At 46.5% G+C, this 19,661-nt stretch overlaps 2 protein-coding genes across 2 annotated transcripts in view; one reads left to right on the top strand and one right to left on the bottom strand.

The window, feature by feature from the left end:
• Window positions 1-5,258, bottom strand: part of LOC125441973 (kelch-like protein 20) — a 30,103-nt gene extending 24,845 nt beyond the window's left edge. Inside the window, exons 1-2 of the mRNA XM_048513052.1 lie at window positions 4,964-5,258; window positions 3,389-3,480 (exon numbers count right to left, since the gene is read on the bottom strand). Of these exons, the coding sequence (XP_048369009.1) occupies window positions 3,389-3,480; window positions 4,964-5,040 (169 nt within the window). The 5' untranslated portion in view covers window positions 5,041-5,258. The remainder of the gene's footprint in view (window positions 1-3,388; window positions 3,481-4,963) is intronic.
• A 7,729-nt stretch (window positions 5,259-12,987) lies between these two features.
• On the top strand, window positions 12,988-15,773 carry B3GALT9 (beta-1,3-galactosyltransferase 9). Its single transcript, XM_048512087.1, has 2 exons — window positions 12,988-13,016; window positions 14,664-15,773. The coding sequence occupies exons 1-2, from the start codon at window positions 13,011-13,013 to the stop codon at window positions 15,771-15,773; spliced, it is 1,116 nt and encodes a 371-aa protein (XP_048368044.1). The 5' UTR covers window positions 12,988-13,010.
• Window positions 15,774-19,661: the final 3,888 nt, after the last annotated feature.

Raw genomic sequence — 19,661 nt, 5'->3', positions numbered from 1 at the left:
TGCAGGAGACTCAAAGGGGCTTACAATCTCCTTGCCCTTCCCCCCTCACAACAAACACCCTGTGAGGTAGGTGGGGCTGAGAGAGCTCCGAGAAGCTGTGACTAGCCCAAGGTCACCCAGCTGGCATGTGTGGGAGTGTACAGGCTAATCTGAATTCCCCAGATAAGCCTCCACAGCTCAGGCGGCAGAGCTGGGAATCAAACCCAGTTCCTCCAGATTAGATACATGACCTCTTAACCTCCTATGCCACTGCTGCTCCTTTAAATGAAAAGGTCATGTTTTCAAGATATTCTAAAGGAGTGTTCCAAGTTGGGTATGTTTCCACTGACCCCTCCCAGGCCATAGTCTCATCCAGAAAGTAGGGATGCCAACCTCTAGGTGGGACCTGGGGATCCCCTGGAACTACAGCTCATCACAAAGGAACAGATCAGTTCTCCTGGAGAAAATGGATGTTTTGCAGGGTGGGCTCTATTGCACTGCATCCCATTGAGGTCTGTCCTTGTCATCCCAAGACTCAATCTTTAAATCTCCAAGAGTTTTGCAACCTGGAGTTGGCACCCCTACCAGGAAGATACCCTTTCAACACAGCGGCAAAGTTCTAAACTTTGATTGGCATCTACAGATGGACATGGATACATCATCCCTTTTCCCAGTTGCCCCTACTCCCCATAACAATTTTGGGAAGAACACACCCTCTTCGCCAAGCTGGCCGGATCACAAGGTGTGAAGGATATTTAGATGTGACAAACATCTAAGTGTGATCTTAAGAAAGTTACGAAGAAACCATTGAAACCCCAGTCCTCTGGCCCTATTTTTAGAAAGTTATGCCTATATCTTGTAAAACATAGAAAACAGCTCTCCTTACACAACATCATGATTCCCAGCTCTCCAAAAAAACTCTGGGTTTTTTTTAACAATATGGTTCTAGCCATGCAATAAGAGGAAACTGACCTTCTCTCCAGCATCATAGCTCAAACACTTCAGAGGTATTATTAAGAACATAAGAACATAAGAACTAGCCTGCTGGATCAGACCAGAGTCCATCTAGTCCAGCATTCCGCTACTCGCAATGGCCCACCAGGTGCCTTTGGGAGCTCACATGCAGGATGTGAAAGCAATGGCCTTCTGCTGCTGCTGCTCCTGCTCCTGAGCATTATTGGCCAGCTGTTGTTGGCAAAGCCTGGAACACAGGTCACAGCCACCCAAGTTCAGACACCACCACCACCACCCCCAACATCACATCTCTTTCAGAGGGTGAAGTTGGTTCCCAGTTCCTTGTTCACACCACCTAGTCCTGGTGTACTTTGGAGGAGTCATGTGGTTTGAAAACTAACACTTTCACCTAGGGATGTCAGCCACCAGGAGAGATCTGTGGATCCTCCAGAATTTCAGCTAATCTCCAGGCTACAGAGATCAATTTCCCAGAAGGAAATGGGAGCTTTGGAAGATGGACTCTATGGCATTATGGCCCACTGGAGGATGGACTCTATGGCATTATGGCCCCCTGTGCTCCCAAACTCCATCCCAAAATCTCTAGGAGTTTCCCAGTGGTCAAGGGAGATCTGACAACCCCATTTTCACCCATATGTTTCCTCGCTGCCAACAGTGTAAGAATACTAACAGTACAATCCTATATGCACAGGTATCAAACTCGTGGCCCTCCAGATGTTATGGACTACAGTTCCCACCATCCTCTGTCAGCATGATACTGGCAGGGGATGATGGGAACTGTAGTCCATAACATCTGGAGGGACGCGAGTTTGACAACTATGCAGAGTCACATTCTTATTAGTCCATATAAGCCCATGGGCCAAGAAGTGACCAAATCCCCTTAGGATTGCACTGTAAATTGTCAGTGCTATCTCCTGACTTGCTCTCTTCAGACAAGGAAAAATAACTCCATACAAGACAGCATCCTAAAAACTTCCTACTGCTTAGAAAACAGGGGCCAGATAATATTATTTAGGATGCCGTTTTCATGGATTCCCCCAACATCCATGAGCACCTTTGGTAAGGGGGTAAAAGGCTGTAGCAAGAACTAAGAAGGGTGCATCTGCTCTCCTTGAGGTTCTTGCCCTTTAATCTGGTTTATTCAGTAGAGTAATGGTTAAAAATTGTCTCTTTGTACAGGAAACAACAGTTCCTTCTTCCAAAACAAAGATAATCTGATCCTCACTGTTATGAAAAAAAATTAAGGCAAGTATAAAACACTGCAGGAACTCTCTCTTTTCTACAAAGTGTAGCAGCTCAATCAATGGATCACATCACAAGCTGAGCTCAGAGAAATAACCCTTAATATTTCAGTATCAATTATATCCCTACCTCAAATGGGGACGGGGGTGAGGGGGAGAGATGTGCAGAACGTCTGCATGGTTTTCAGTTATCCTAGTCTGGAACACTGTATTGAGTTTTGCTAGAATTCTAAGAAAGGAAGCTGCAGGATATTTTCCCAAGGAAAAAAAATAAAGCAATTGCATTATGAATCTTAGACCAAGTCATATCAGTGATTGTAACTCAGAAACTCTTCCCCCTCTTCCAAGTAATTAAAGGTATCTTAATACAGCTGACACCAGGGGTGTTCAACATTGCCCTCCAGATGTTCATGAATTATGATTCCCATCAGCTCTGCCAAATGGCCATCTAGCAGGGGCTGATGGGAATCGTAGTCCACGAACATCTGGAGGACAGAGTTGGATCAAGAGAAGTTCTTCTCCCTTCTTCAAATTCACAACCAACAATTTTTCCCAGGGAGAGTCTTCACAGTGATACTGGGGTCCTCATTCTTACAAGAGATAGGCATGGTTAGAATGGGACAGGGGAAATTGACTATAACTCCCTGCCAGGTCCTGCACCGTACGCTAGTCAATCCTTCTAGGGATAGGCTACCTCGCAGGAATGTTGCGAGATAAAAAGAAGAGAAGAACAAGGTGCACCTCCCTAAACTCCTGGAAGGCAAAGGGGGAGAAAAAAATTAGGTTGGACTCTTCACAAAATATTGGGAAGGTTCCATAAGTCCAGCGGAATGGATTCTTAGGATCAAACCCATAATAGGTAAGACAATGTGTTATGTAGGAGGTAACTCAAGCCCATTCACCTACGGATTGAACCTTCTGTGAGTAAAAGCAAATACTCTACCATCAAGCAGCAGACCCTTCCCAAATAAGAACTATTTGTCATGACATTGCTAAATTTGTAGATTTTCTATTTTGGCCAGTTGGAAAAGTCACCAAGATTGCTATCATTTAGTTAAATGGGGGATTCCTGAAGTCTGGTGCTAAAGGAGAAATCAGCTGAAGTAACTTAGGCCTGTATTTCCCCCCCTCCTTCAAGAATCTCCAAGACAACTTTTTCACCCAAACAAAAATGGCAGAAAAGATAATTTACTTACTAGCATACAGTAGCTCTACTTGCTGGTCACTTTGGGAAGCTACATGTTGGGTTCTCTGGCCAATCAGCTTCCTCTTCGGTTTAACCAGTTCTCTATAGTGGCACAAAATATGCTGGTCAGAACCATCTCAATTCTAACACCCCCCCCCAACTCCCCCCCCCCCGCCCCATGGTTTATCTTGGAAGGATTAGGATTCTGGTTTTGAAAACATCATAGTTGGCAAAGTGAATACGAGGCATAAGCCTGGCCAATTTAAAACACCCTTTAACGAAGCCTCTTGATCCTTCTTGACCCCATGAAAGATGCAAAGATGTTTTTAAAAGTTTCTGATAGCATCCAGAGCAGCAAGAAGGAGGAGGAGGAGGAGAAGTTTGGATTTATATCCTCCCTTTCTCTCCTGTAGGAGACTCAAAGGGGCTTACAATCTCCTTGCCCTTCCCCCCTCACAGCAAGCACCCTGTGAGGTGGGTGGGGCTGAGAGAGCTCAGAAGAACTGTGACTAGACCAAGGTCACCCAGCTGGCGTGTGTGGGAGTGCACAGGGTAATCTGAATTTCCCAGACAAGCCTCCACAGCTCAAGTGGCAGAGCGGGGAATCAAACCCGGTTCCTCCAGATTAGAATGCACCTGCTCTTAACCACTACGCCACTGCTGGAAATGAAAAAGAAGGAAAGCCACTGCTGGAAATGAGGAAGCAGAAAGGCGAAGGTTGGTTTGAGGACATCTAATCAAAATTGGGTTAATTCAGAAACCTGGAAGTGACCATAGCTGACAACAGGCCCCGACACAACGGTAACAATGGTGCATTGGTTACATTGTTGAACCCAGGACTAGGGAGATCTGGGTTCAAATCCCTGCACAACCGTGAAGTTCAGTGAATGATCTAAGGAATGTTGTTGACTCAAATCATTCTCAGTGGATTGTTGAAGGTAGGATGGAGGAGAGGACCACATACTGGGGTGATCTGGGGCTCAGTAGCAGAGCACGGGTTTTGCATACAGAAGCTCCCAAGTCCAGTCTCAGGCAATTTGAACTCAGGTATTAGGCTATCTGAAAGACCTCTACCCAAGAGCTGCATCCAGTCAGAGTACACAATACCAACTTTGATTCTCAGCATACAAAACCTGTGCTCTACCTCCACTCTTTGAAGGAAGAGGGAAAAAGCATGCATTCAAGTCACAATTGACTCATGACAACCTCAGCCAGGGGGGATTCAAGGTAAGAGGTAAGCAGAGGTGGTTTGCCGTTGCCTTCCTCTGCACAGCCACACCAGACTTCCTTGGTAGTCTCCTATCCAACTACCAACTGTGGCCAACCCCTGCTTAGCTCTCAAGCCAGAACAAGTTTGGGCCCAACTGCAGGAATGGCAAGATTTAAAAAAGAGTAGCAGGGTTATAACCCACACTTTTCACAAACTTTGATTCTGGACCACTTAACATTCTGCTTAACGGTCTGTAACATTCATAAAGACAAAAAGCTATTCATGTAGAAACACCACGCTGGTATCTCAGGCCTTTCTTAACAAGCCTGAACTCTACCACCAGTTTGAGATATAATGGGTTTAGATACTACTCACCCTCTTTCTTCATAGATACCCATCCTTGTACACCAGTGATGCTCCTTATTCAATGCAATGCAAGAGCAACCGGTCATCTGGAGGCAAAGCCACAAGCTTATATGCAAACTCAGAGGCCAAAAATAGGAATGCCGGGCATAGATCCAAGGGCTGGGAGGGGTGGGCAGACCCAGCCATGTGCTTGTGAAATTCCATTGTTTTAGCCGAAGGCCATGAGTCTTGCAGAGCCTAACAAGATATCCGATATTCTCGGGACAGTTGTTGATTCCAGCTCAGGACTTGGTAGTCAGCTGGCGATAAAGAGGCTCAAGAGTCAAGACCATACACATGAACTCCCCCCCCCCCCCAGGTCACATGTAATATGAGCAAATGAAGCTTCCTTACCCCAAGATAGACCAAGTGTTTGTCTGGTTTTGTATTGTCTCTTCTAGCTAGTAGGGTAGTTCTCCAGTCCTGCTATGCTAGCTAAGATCTTCTCTCTTTTTTTAATAGAGATGCTGGGAATTGCTCTTCTGGGTTTAAGGTCAGTGCTTGGTCAAGGGGCTACTGCCACCCTGTGTAATGGCAAGGAAGTGTTGTTGAGGTGCCTTCAATGTAAATGTAGGACCCTTCATCCAAGGCTCCTATCTAAATGGGGGCAGAGAAGGCTAAAAAGGGTTGTATGTCAGCCAATAAAGTACTGGGAGCTACCATGGTATAGTGCAGGGGTCTGCAACCTGTGGCTCTCCAGATGTTCATGGACTACAATTCCCACCAGCCCCTGCCAGCATGGCCAAGTGGCAGGGCTGATTGGAATTGTAGTCCATGATCTGGAGAGCCACAGGTTGCAGTGGTTAAGAGCAGGTGAAGTCTAATCTGGAGAACCAGATTTGATTCCCCACTAATCCACATGATGCCAGCTGGGTGACCTTGGGCTAGCTAGTCACACTTTGCTTGGAACCCTTTCAGCTCCCTTGCCTCACAAGGTGTCGATTGTAGGGAGAGGAAGGGAAGGAGCTGCTTTGAGACTCCTTATAGTTGAGAAAAGTGGGGTATAAAACCAAGCTCATTTTCTACTACTACTTACACGCTGGTCTGCTCAGACAGTCTCTGGTTCGGTTCCCACCTTGCTAGCTCACGGCGAGCAGGAATCTGACAATGTGACAAGCTGTTTGGATGCATGCAGGTGAACTGGGATGCATCCAATTGTTCAATTACAAGAATCAACCTGTCAATGAAGTAACACTGAACAAAAGTCAGCAAAACCAAGAAGGGGGTGGGGGGCAGGCAACGGAAGCAGGAAGTGGCGAGCAGGCAATAGTTCTGCCACTACATTACAGAGCAATTTGAAGTGCTTTTCCTTTAAACTTTTTTAAACATTAAATATAAGCATTTGAGATCCATTGCTGGAGCCTCTTCAACCCAGCAAAATAATGCTGGACCCAAGACGGGAGACAGAAATAAACGGTGCCAAAAAGGGGACTGCAAGGAAGCAGGCAAGGCGGCAGCAGGCAGGCAGGCAAAATGGCAAATCAGTTCAGCTGAACTAGGGATGCTTCACACCCGGAATCTTTCCCTGCAAACACAAGGAAACCCCACTGTGAAGCACACAGTCGCACAGCAAACAGTAAGGGCACAAAGGGCCGAACTCCACCAAATGCACAGACAGTCAGAGGCCCCTTCCACACATGCAGAATAATGCACTTTCAATCCACTTTCACAATTGTTTGCAAGTGGATTTTGCTATTCCGCACATTAAAATCCAACTGCAAAGTGCATTGAAAGTGGATTGAAAGTGCTTTATTCTGCATGTGCGGAAAGGGCCAGAAACTCACCTGGTATGCAACTGTAGTTCAGACAAGATATGCTCACCACAAAGTACTCCACGTGCCTCATTGTGTGCACTTCAACTTGGTTTTTGCAGAGACCTAAGAGGTTAATGGCAGGGCTCTGTGCAGTTTTGAGTAGCCCCTGGGTTCAGAGTCTTCTGTTAACAGTTCCCTTCTCCCCGCCCCATTGTGGGCTGCCATTTTATAAACTGGCAAACAGCACATCTGAGGACAAGACAAAAATAGCAGGTTTGCTCAGTTTGGAGAGCCAGTGTGATGGTTAGACTGTCAGAACGACATGGGGAACTCCACTTCAAATCCTCATTCTGCCATAGAGGCTTACTGGGTGCCCTTGGGCGAGTAATTCTGTCAGTCTAACCTACCTCACATGGTTGTCATGAGGATAAAATGGAGGAGCAAGAAAGGCCATAAGCCACTTTGGATCCCCATTCAGGAGTAAAAGCAGAGTAAATTTATTTATTTATGTATAAATAATCCTTCAATGATCCAGTTGCACCTTGTACCATCCAATGAGAGGATTCACTTCCGACTGTCGTTTAGAGCTAGTTGATACGTGCATATCCATTGCTAGATTTCTTATTGCCTGATGCTTCAACACAATGTGCTTCAACTGAATAGTAAACATACCACATTAAAAAGGATGGAAGTTGGAAGCAATGTCAAGGACTTCTCCCTGTAGTAAATCATCCCAGGGCAACAGAGTTATCAAAAGCAATGTAGCGAACCAATGTTTTAGACACCTGAATCCACCCCACTCTCCAGCTTCTTCCTTACCTGGTCCAGGTCAAAGTCAATAGCACAAAGTAGGAAAGAACAACTAACACATTGCGGTTTCTAGGTGGAGTACATGAATATTTTCACATTGACGACAATAACAAAAAGCAAGAATCATAGGTAGATCTTTCAACCCAAACAAACCAGCAGCATGACGTAAACAAATACAGACCTTGAACAAACAGATCCAAGGCCTGAGGCAAAACAGTGCTTTGAAGTTCCATAACTGAATTGAGAGAAAATCTCCATGCTAGAAGGTGACCCAACTAGGCCACAATCCTGTCGCCATGGCAATAGGAATTCATCTCCCAAGGGGCTTGTTTTAATGTCCACAGCAGGACTCAGAATATGACCTCCTCCAGGGGGGGAGGGTGTTACCTCACCACCTTCCCCTTGCCTTGTATTTATGAGCCTCCATGCTTAAGATTAAGGGGAAGGTACACACACAATAATGATAAGAGAAAATTTGCACCCACCAGGCTGAAGACTAAAAAGTCACAAGGTATTTTATAACAAGGTCACAAGGTATTTTGTTTTACAGAACAGCCTTGAAGTTTTCACGAGGCCAGTAATTATCTAGATTCTGGCTAGCTGTTGCTGTTATTGTGTTAAAATTTGCTGTGTACCTGTGTGCCTGTATTGTACAAAAATGTTTTGAAATAATTCTTAAACATTGCCATGATGTTATAAAATACCATGTGTCTTCAGCCTGGTGGGTACAAATTTTCTCTTATCATTATTGAATTTATGAGCTTCATAAAAATTTGCTTCACTTGAAGCTGTTTTGTCTTCCTTTTCTTAACCAGTATATCATTTGCTCATAAAATGAGATATTGATTCCTGAATGAAGCCAGAGAACACGAATTAATTAAACAAAAAGGAGAAGAAAAGAAGGGAAATTAAAAAGTGTGGACGCCCCAAGAAACCTCCACTGTGTTTTGTTTGCTCACATGGAAGAGCCTTGCACAGCTTTGGGAAGAGCTGTGTGTTACCTGTAGCAGCGGGAGTCTCTCCCTTTTAAACTGGGAAATTAGCGAGAGCAGACTCTTGGCTCAGCAAAAGATTGGCAAGCTTGATCTTGTTTGCCTATGTTTTATAAAAGTCACCTGTTTCAGACAAAATGGCGGCCATGCATATCAAGAAGATCACAGGTGGCAAGTGTCCCCAGTAAGGACAGTTCAATGAATTCATTTCCGTCTACTGACTCAATTACTTATAAAACTGACATTAAACAAACAATACCAATATGATAAAAACATACAGAACAATGTCAAAATATATACTTTATAATCAGTGCCATTTATCCAAACTAGACATGAGAGGTCTGATCTTTACTGCCTCCGAAAGAAACATAGCTACAGTCAAGGTAGCTCGGTTGCTCTTAGCCTAAGCGGATCTTAGTATTGAGGGTGGGTGGTTTTCTCACCTAACCAGCAATGGCAAAACCCTTTCCTGACATATTCTAAGACAGGATTCACAGAAAAGCAAAATGCGCATCAGTGATTCCACTTTTGAGCCATTAAGTGGACAGACTCTTGCAAAATAGGGGATACCTACAAATCTACCACAGAGCATCTCTGAGGGAAACACGTCGAATCTGGCCTTAGTGAAAAGATTTCAATAGTGGGGAACAGTCAAATTCTTAAGATAATTTGCCACACAAAAGGAATTATTATAACTTAAGCCAAGGGAAACTGGGGAACAGGAGGAGACAGGATGAGAAGGATAGTTGGATGTCCCCAAATGTAGCACCTGAAATGGACCAATCTGGTAAATAGAAACTGAACGAACAAGTATAGCAATGGCAGACTGGATGGCAAGAGCAAAATCCTCCGATGCTTGACTATTCTTCACCAGGGAACAGCAGTTCCCTCCTTTGTTACTCGTTTTACTTTGTTCCTTCCACTTATCCTTGACTGAACCCTCCACGCCTTACCTAAACCAACAATTAACAGTCACTAAAATATTACAATTAGACGTAGTAATTAATAGTAAGGTGGGCGAGAAAGAAACATCAGCGCATCAAGACAGAGACAAAAGACCCGCGTAACACCCTATCCTCATGTTGTAGGTATTTGGAAACTGTTTGTGCATTCACCAGCTCTGCAGCTTTGCCTCCACTTGGCGGTACCCATCACAACCCGATACACCAGGGAGGTCGCCCGGCTGCCCAAGAGAATCCCCAGAGCAGCTGTTCAACTTGCCAATCCTGTTGCTTACCCCAGAGTGAGCTTTGCACCTGTGGGGGAAAATATCTCTTCCACATTCCTTAAGAATCCAGCATTCTTGGCAGGCAAACTAATCCCCTTCTGCAGACTGCGGGGGTGGAAATATCAGGCTGTGAATTCATTAGAGCAGCTGTCACTTGTCGTCGTCCCCCCTCCAAAAAAAACCCCCTCTCAGTGGACTAGTCCATACACACAGCATAACAAGGTGATAGAATCGACTGTATCATTTCAGATTCAGAGGGAGAGGATACAGTTTTTGAGAGTGGGGGGAACTCTAGTCCAGACAGCTTCTTGATGTGCTAGCTTTCTATTAGTAGAGAATTTCTTGAATGCAGAGAACCATTAATAAATGAGCTGCTCCATATGAAGCTGAAAGGGCACTTGCCTCCTGGGTTTATTCAGAAGGGGGAGGGGGTATATATTTTATTCGTTTATGTATTTATTTGCATTTATTTCCTGCCCTTTGCCACAGTCTCAGGGAGGGTTACAATAAAAACCATACCAAATCCAATAATCATGATAAACCCCCATCCTAAAACCCATAAAACAATCTAAAATCTCACCCACCCACAAAATGGGATTGTATAGAGAATGCAGGGACCCTCCTTCCAGTACAGGGAGTTAACCAAATTCCCAGGTGAGGAGGACCATCTTTGACAGGTGCTGAAAATCCAAGAGGTGGGCACCTGGCAAATTTGTGGAGGGAGGGCATTTATTCATCTCTGAAGGGGACGGGACAGCCAGGTGGGTCTCCCCCCTCAGCATCTGTGGTTTTTCCTCAAAACATCCTCACTTCTTAGTTTTTATTTGCCTTCTTTCAGTCCTTTCCTTGTTTCTCCATAGTCTCTCAAACCACCTTAGACTGGATTTGGGAAAGCACAAGGAAACAGGAAAACAAGGAAAGGCATCAAATGAAAACTGAGGACTCAAAGGAAAAATGGCTGTAGTTTAGCATTCAAACTGTGGGAAAAGTTCTGTGAAAAGGCCCATGTATAGGAAACATCAGTAAGTTAAAGCAAATTAATAATGTTTTTTAAAAAAATTCTAACACAACACCTCAAGGTAGCCAGTGCCAAATCAGAGCCTGTAAAGGGACTTCCAGAACAGAGGCTTTTGATAATGTTGGAAAGCTTTTTAAGATGGTGACATCCATACCACCTGGTGAAAGGAGTCCTGCCATTTGGAGCACCCACTGAAAAGGCCCTGCTGCATAAAGAGCCGTGGTTTCTTACATCAAAAAGGACTTATTTTTAAAGGGTGGTGGTGGTGAATTGCTCAATCTAGTAAAAATATTTTAAGTATTTCAGCCTTAGATATTATGCCTATGTGTTGGGTAGAGGGAAACTGACTGTAGTTATCACAGACACACCCCTGTGGCACAACTGGGAGAACAGAAGAGGATTCCACACCTTTAGAACAAGTGCTGCTAAAATCTCATGCTGCATAGTTATGTGTGAACTTATTTGAAAAGGTTGGTTGCTTATTACTTCACAGGGGTTTGTGCAAGAAGACTGCCCCTGCCCCATGTATTGGGGCCCCTGGAGAATTAGAGGAAGTGGTTTCTGTGCAGATAAATATACTTTCTGGATTTGGGGAAGGGGTCCATTGTGTCTCTGAGACCCCTTCCGCACACGCAGAATAATGCACCTTCAGTCCACTTTCAAGGCACTCTGCAGCTGGATTTTACTGTGCGAAATAGCAAAATCCATTTGCAAACAATTGTGGAAGTGGATTGGAAGTGCATTATTCTGCACGTGTGGAAGGGGGTTGAGAGCAGAACAGATTTGCAAAGGGCTTTAAAAGGCATGTCTGCTTTGCAGTGAGATACTGACCTCTGCTGGCCATGCTGAGTGTCTTTTTTCAAAACTCTAAGAGGAAAGGCTTTAAAGAGGGAAACCTGGCCCGAGAACCTAGGAACAAGCAATCATATCTTTTTGAATGAAAGGCAGAGTAACAGAAAGGAGGAGCTATGTCACATCATAAACAAGGGTGGCGGCAAGATAGACGGGGGGCTCCTCCTCATGTTTAAACAGGGAAATGAGAGGACACCCCACTGCAAAGGGACTGCAGGAAGGGCTCTGTGAATAATGGGCCAAAAGAAACCCAGGGAGGACCTGCAGGGAGTTTCTTCAGGGATTTTGTTCCTGTCTGCAGGAACTTTTACTTTGCCTTTGACCTCCAGAATCTCTACAGCTTTGGTGGGATTTTGGCTGCCCAGTGGTATTCTTCATTTCATTTCCATGGTACTAGCTAGCTCTGTTCCCTCTTGACTTATTTCTCCACTTTTCTCCAACTAGACAGCAAAGAATCCCTTATAGCCTCTGGGCCTGTGCAGAGTGCAAAACCAATATTAGCATTAATCCTGAGGTGGAAGCAGAGGCGTAGCTCCAAGGGGAAGGAGTGGGGCAGGATGCACCAAGCGCGCGCCCCTGTGGGGGTGTGGCGAGGGCATTCCGGGGGCATGGCGGGAGCGTTCTGGGGTGGGGCGCGGGCATTCCGGGGCAGGGGCAGATGCACCAGTGCCCTGGGCACTTTCCTCCCTTGCTATGCCTCTGAGTGGAAGGCATTTCACCACATACTCTGCCTTTGTCATCAAGATTCACAGAAGACAAAGACAAAGAGTGGAAATTATAAACCACCATTTTGTAAGGTGGCTGAGACAGGAACTGGCCTATTTTATAAATAAATAAGGCAAGTAAGCTTTGCATCCGAGTTGAGATTTGAACCTGCAACAATGCAGCTCAAGCCACTGCATTAGGGAGAATCAGGGATTTTGCCATGATAGTGAAATGGAGGCTCCATGTTCACAGACAGAATACTTGCAATGGCAGGCAGCCTTGGCTCCCATATAGCCTATCTGAGAGCTTCTGGTTATATCCACTGTGGGAAACAGGATGCTGTACTAGATGCACCTTTGGTCTGGTCTAGGCAGGACTCTTCTCATCTGCACAGCACCTTTAATCTCAGAAATTAATAAAGCACAAAAGACTGTTTATACTGCTGTGCTACACCAGTAACATGATCTGCCTTCCCCGGAATTATATTTCCTTCGCTCAGACTTGGAGCCGAATGGAAAAACCAGACTTGGCTGACACAGAGGTAATTTAATCCTGGTAGACCTATATACCTAACACAGCCTCCGAAGCAGAAACAGCACCTGTACACACAAAACTGAACACTTGGTCATTGAAAATTCCAGCAGAACCCACCAGCACCATGCAGGTAAGCTTCTGACTTATTTTACCAGCTGTTATGTTTATTTGTAGGGAGCTAAAGTTGGTGGAGCAAAGAGCTAAGGGCATGGCGGATTCTAGGTTGTCACCATAACTATTGTTTTTCCACCAATCTTTATTCCAACCCTTAGCGGTGGCTATTTCCCCCCGCAATTGGAAGTGGTGACTGATTTTTGATAATAGTCTACCAGGGTGCTGTTTTCTAATTGTTCGCAGTTTGAAACAAAAGCCATCGGCTTAGCAGAAAGTCAGCGGATAAAAAAAGTGTAAGAACATTTCTAGAACATTTTATAGCTAGAAATGTTCTCAGTTGAAGTGCTTGCTAACTAGATGCTACCCAAGACTTCTGACTCATCAGGAATTGAATCTGGGTCTTCCTGTAGGCAAAGCAGAAGCTTACCATTAAACTGTACCCTTTCCCCATATGCAAATTTATTTAAATCAGATATTCCAGGGATAGTTATTATTGGAGCCTAAAGATTAGATCAGAGGCCCAAAGTAGTTTTTTTCCCATTTCCTGGTGACCATATCACATTCAGTCAAGGTTTGTCCATGGATTCACACACAATGGGAAACAGCTTACAATTTTTTTTACTGTTAATACTGTATTTTCTGTTCTGCAGTTTCATGCACAGCAAGGCAGCCAACTCTCCCTCTCCATCTGTGGGGAAGTGCCTGAATGTTAAGGCTCTGTAAAGTTGATGGGACACACAAGAGTATTTCCCCCCATATAACACATAACTAACTTGTGGAACTCACCACCACTGGATGACATGACCATAGTCAGCTTTAAACAGGGATTGAGACCAATTCATAAGGGACCACCAATAGCTATCAGCCAAGCTGGTTGTGTAGAAACTCCATTTTCAAAGGAAGCATACTTGGGAATGCCAGTGGCTGGGAGACAACAGAGAACTACTTGGGCTCCTGTGACATTTGTAGGACTTCCAGGGCACCTGGTTGTCCCTCTGGGACTGGACAGACTCCTTGTCTGATCCAGCACTGCTCTCCTTCTGCTGTAACTGCCAGGAGAAAGGAGAGATTACCCCCTACATCAGGGATCAGCAACCCACAGCTCTGGACCTGCATGTGGCTCTTTCATCCTCGCACTGTGGCTCCACAGCGGTGACACCAATGATGGCAAGTTGCATTTGGGATGCGGCGAGTGCGCCTCCTTCCCCGCCCCCTCCTTCCTTCCTCCCTCCCTCCCTCCAGCATCCTTTCCCCTCCTTCCTTCGTCTGGCGCCTGGGAAGGAGAGAAAAGGATGCCAGACGGAGGGAGGGAGGAAGGGAGGAAGGAAGGAGGGGGCTGGGAAGGAGGTGCGCTCGCTGCGTCCCAAATGCAACTTGCCGTCGTTGGCGTCGCTGCTGCTGTCTATCTGGCCTGCTTGGCTGAAGGCAGGCCTTGGGGAGGCAGGGGGCGGGGCTTGGGGAGGCAGGGCCAAATGGCTCTTTGGATGCTAAAGTTTGCCGACCCCTGCCCTACACATACCCTCTCATTTTAAATCCACTTGAGGTGGATTTAAATTGCTATAAGTTGCTTTGGGAATCCACCTTGGGTAGAAAGCAATATTCGCATTACGTGAAATCTTATCTCATGGAAGCAGAAGATAACGCTCTCCTCTTTCCCTCACAGTTAACCTTCTGCCGGCTCCGGACTCACCAGTGCTGTTTCATCCTCTTTAATATTGCGCTTTTCCATGTTTTGCTCTTTGGGGCTGACCTTGTAGAGGAATATTTTCTGCGAGGCCTCTCCACTACTTACACCGACATGAGGATGCTCGATGTCAGGGAGAGAGCACGAAAGTTGGACATGTCCCCCCTGAAACCCAACATCTCAAAAGCTTACATCCTCAGTAGTTCAGATGCTTGCATCCACAAAGAGGTCTTCCTCCTGGTTCTCACATTCAGCCACCCCGAAAATGCGTCAAGGCGCAACACAATTCGACAAACGTGGGCTAACGCGACAGACATCAGAGGTTACAGCGCTGTTATTTTGTTTGTGTTAGGAAAGCCTTCTTCGGAAACCACCCAGCTGGAGATCATGAAAGAGTTTCAGGAGCATCGAGACCTTATTGAAGGATCTTTCCTCGATTCTCCTAAAAACCAAACATTGAAAACCACAAAGGCAGTAGAGTGGAGTGTAACATTCTGCCCTGGGGCGAGATTCATTCTCAAAACCGATGAGGAAATGTTTGTTAACCTTGCAAATTTGGTCGACTACTTGCTGAGCTTGAGAACTCGCCTTGAGAACGTCTATCTAGGGAGAGTGGTCCACCATGAGGTGCCCAACAGAGACCCTCAAAGTCCCAACTTTGTCCCCCTGCAAATATATCCAGAGAAGTACTACTCCGACTACTGCAGCCCAACAGCGTTCGTCATTTCACAGGATGTAGCACGAATGATCTATGTAACATCACCTGAAGTTCCTCTTTCGATGCCTCCCGGAGTCTTTGTGGGAACCTGTACAAAGAACGCTGGGGTGACACCTATCCACAGCTCTCGGTTTTCTGGGAAGAAACACATCCAATATAACCAGTGCTGCTACAAATTCATCTTCACCTCAGCGGTGTCAAGAGACAGCCAGCTAGTCCGAGAATGGGAAGAAGTTAGTGACGGTAAAGCCTGTACCTTACTGGAAACCTATTATGGGCTGGTGTCCTGCCGAGTCATGACTTACCTAGATGGATTTAAACACTTAGGCGTTGATGCCCTACAGAATGAGGCTCTTCATTTTGCTGATTAAATAATGGAACTTCAGATGGTGCTAACTCAAAGTCCCGAGACTGACATGCCCAATGGACTGGCCAAATAGTTTGCAAAAGCTGTTAACAGCCATCACACCCTAAGGCAGAGTTCCGTAGGTTAGATATATCGTGTGTAAAGTAGTTTCCTTTTAGGTAGCACTAACCCAGCATAGGTTGTCTCACTACCAAGAGGCAGAAGGGGGCTTCTTTCCCTCTTCGCCAATGACTGCACATACCTATCAGCTATTATCGAATTACCACACAGCCCAGGAAACCCACCAGAGCCAGTATTATTAAATTGTTAGGATGCTTTTCAGATAAAAAGCACCAACTCTGAAGCCAGCTTATAGAAATAAAAATATAACATTCATTCAAATACACTTTTTCAAATGGGGATCCAGGAGAAAGGTCTTTCTTTTCCTTTCTTTTTAAATTAATTTTTGTTGAGTATTTGTTGAGTTTTTCACAAACATCCTATTATGTTCATCTATATCACAACTTGTCATATCTATATGCAATTTCACATCTAACCATCAAATATTAGCTTTCAACTCAATATATTTATTTCTAATGCTGCTACTACTGACTCTGTATTAACTCTTTGATATCTATTCTATTCTGTTTGTAAATTCTAAATTTGACAGTGTTCCATCACCTGACAATACTATTGTCAGAACCCCAATAAATCCACAAAACTCTTGTTGTAGAACAGCAGCTTTATTGAAATAAGGGTCTACTGTGGCAAAGCCAAGACTGAGGCTTTCCCGCTCAAACAGCACATAAGAGCACAGACACTTCCCCCACCCCCCACAGCCTTGGAAAGAGCGCCTAAAAGAAAACACATATAGATAACAGTTAAGGAAAGCATTCAGTGACCTTGAATCCACCTGGTCTTCAGCACACATTCTTCAGTAGTAAGAAAAGACAGTTAGAAACAGCATTAACCCCTACCAACCTCCCTCCAATGAAACACAGTGCAGCATAAGCAAACCCCCTAAATGCAGGCCTCCTGACAACTATATTTTATTGGTAAAGCATGTGTATCTTGTCTTCCTTCATATAGGAATATTGTCTTTCTTGTCTTTCTCAAACCGGTTCCCATATTCCATTTTATTTCTATCTTTAAAAATTACCCTTCTGAATCATTACATATTTCTTTGAAATTGTAAATTTATTTAACATATAATGTCACTCCGGGAAAGAATTCGATATCCATTTATTGAGTGTTTTGAAATATTTTTGTAATATAGTGGAAGTCCTGTGCCCTTTCTGTATTCTCAATGTTGTAATTTATTGTTTAAATGGGCAGATAAGTCTTCTGGGAAGAGCCATCGAAAAACAACATTGTTATGCTGTAGAAATTCTACTAGTTCCGTGTAATTTTTCCTTTCTTGTAGCAACATTTTCGGGATTTCTTTGAAGACTATCAGGTCTGTTCCTTTTATGTTTCATTTTTTAATGGAATGTCTTTGTAAAAGTTAGTCCCTGAGATTTGTTTTCCTCACACATTTAATTATTATGTCATGAGAAAGTTCTTTCTTCAAGGCAGCATGATGCCATGCCAGAATTACTGCCTCTTTCCCCGAGTTCTTACTAATTGGTGGGAGGGTGCTTTCAGATGGATTAACCCCATATAGATAAAGAAAGCCTTCATGTTCAGGAGCAGCAAGTAGTACTGAGAAGTTTTATGAGCTTCAGAGGCATCTAGTGAGCCATGATGGATAGCAGACTATTCTACCAGATGGACCAGTGATAGGATGCCCCAGGAGGTTATCCTAAAGTTTTTTTAAAAAATTGCTTCTCATTCAGAAATGCTAGTTGATGAATTGTGCTTGTATTTCTTGCATCTGCTGGAAATCACAACCTCTGCTGGAGTCCTCTCACATTTCCATTTCAATCAGACACAAAGTATAATGGCGATATATGAACCCAAGCAGTTAAAGCAGTGCTTCTCAACCTGGGGGTCGGGACCCCTTTGGGGATCAAACGACCCCTTCACAGGGGTCCCCTAAGACTCTCTGCATCAGTGTTCTCCATCTGTAAAATAGATAAATGTTAGGGTTGGGGGTCACCACAACATGAGGAACTGTATTAAAGGGTCGCGGCATTAGGAAGGTTGAGAACTGAGTTAAAGTCTATCTGATCAATGTATTCTCCTGCTTGAAGCAACTTTTAATGACAATATTATTTAAAACAGTCTCAAAGCAAACAGTCTAGATGTTTTCAGAGAATGAGGCCCACAAACATGAGAATTTAAGCTGATACGTGTTACAAAAAGAGAGAGAGAATGTTAATTTTTCGTTTTTCAAGAAATTTGGGATTCTGAAATATCGCCAGAAATGGTGCAGCAACAAAATGGCTTTTAAAAGGCAAACAAGCTTAAAACTGAGCAGCATGATCAAGGAGCCGGAAAAACAGCCAATATTTCAACGAGATACATCCATTGCTTCTAGTTCTTGGGGCTGGTTTTTTTTCAGTTCAGGGAAGGAGAGATGGCATATTTGTCACTGGCACGGCAGTCAGATCCAGTTAACCCGGGTGCAAAATCTGAACGTGGAATTAAAACCAATCAATGTATGCAACCTGCTTTAGTGTTACTGCCAGTTTTCTGCACACAGATTTGTGAGAGCAAATATGGTGTAGTGGTTAGGGTATCAGACTAGGATCTGGGAAACTGAGGTTCGAATTGCCACTCTGACATGGAAGCTTGCTGGGTGACCTTAGGCCAGGAGTGGCCAACCAATTGGCCATGCTGGCAGGGGCTGATGGGAATTGTAGTCCATGAACATCTGGAGCACCATAGGTTGGCCACCTCTACCTTAGGCCAATCACACACTTTCAGCCTAAGCTAACTCACAGGGCTATTTGTAGGATAAAATGGAGAACGGCGTAACTGATCAGCCATTTTGGATCACCATTGGTGAGACCAAGAATGTGTGACTGCCCCTGGGTCTCACAGCAGACATCCATGGCTAAATGGGGGTGTGAACTTTGGTCTCTTCCTTAGAGATTGTAGCCTGGGACTCTGTGGCTCTCAGGGCAGATAGCCTGAGGGACTACAATTCCCATCAGCCCCTGCCAGCATGTGGGGGGGGGGGGGGTTTGGGGGGGGGGGGCGTGTGGGGGGGGGGGGTTTGTGGGGGAGCGGGTTGGGGGGGGGGGGGGGTGGGGGGGGGGGGGGGTGGGGGTGGGGGTGGGGGGGGGGGGGGGGGTGTGTGGGGGGGGGGGGGTTTGGGGGGGGGGGGGTTTTTGGGGGGGGGGGGGTTGGTGGGGGGGGGGGTTGCGGGGGGGGGGGGGTGGGGGGGGGGGGGGGTTGGGGGGGGGGGGGGTGGGGGGGGGGGGGGGGGGGGGGGGGAGGGAAGGTGGGGGGGGGGGGGGGTGGGGGGGGGGGGGGGTGGGGGGGGGGGGGGGTGGGGGGGGGGGGGGGTGGGGGGGGGGGGGGGTGGGGGGGGGGGGGGGTGGGGGGGGGGGGGGGTGGGGGGGGGGGGGGGTGGGGGGGGGGGGGGGTGGGGGGGGGGGGGGGTGGGGGGGGGGGGGGGTGGGGGGGGGGGGGGGTGGGGGGGGGGGGGGGTGGGGGGGGGGGGGGGTGGGGGGGGGGGGGGGTGGGGGGGGGGGGGGGTGGGGGGGGGGGGGGGTGGGGGGGGGGGGGGGTGGGGGGGGGGGGGGGTGGGGGGGGGGGGGGGTGGGGGGGGGGGGGGGTGGGGGGGGGGGGGGGTGGGGGGGGGGGGGGGTGGGGGGGGGGGGGGGTGGGGGGGGGGGGGGGTGGGGGGGGGGGGGGGTGGGGGGGGGGGGGGGTGGGGGGGGGGGGGGGTGGGGGGGGGGGGGGGTGGGGGGGGGGGGGGGTGGGGGGGGGGGGGGGTGGGGGGGGGGGGGGGTGGGGGGGGGGG

Source organism: Sphaerodactylus townsendi, linkage group LG12 (assembly GCF_021028975.2).
Source record: "Sphaerodactylus townsendi isolate TG3544 linkage group LG12, MPM_Stown_v2.3, whole genome shotgun sequence".
NCBI classification, from domain to species: domain Eukaryota; kingdom Metazoa; phylum Chordata; class Lepidosauria; order Squamata; family Sphaerodactylidae; genus Sphaerodactylus; species Sphaerodactylus townsendi.
This window is presented reverse-complemented; position numbering and strand designations above follow the sequence as displayed.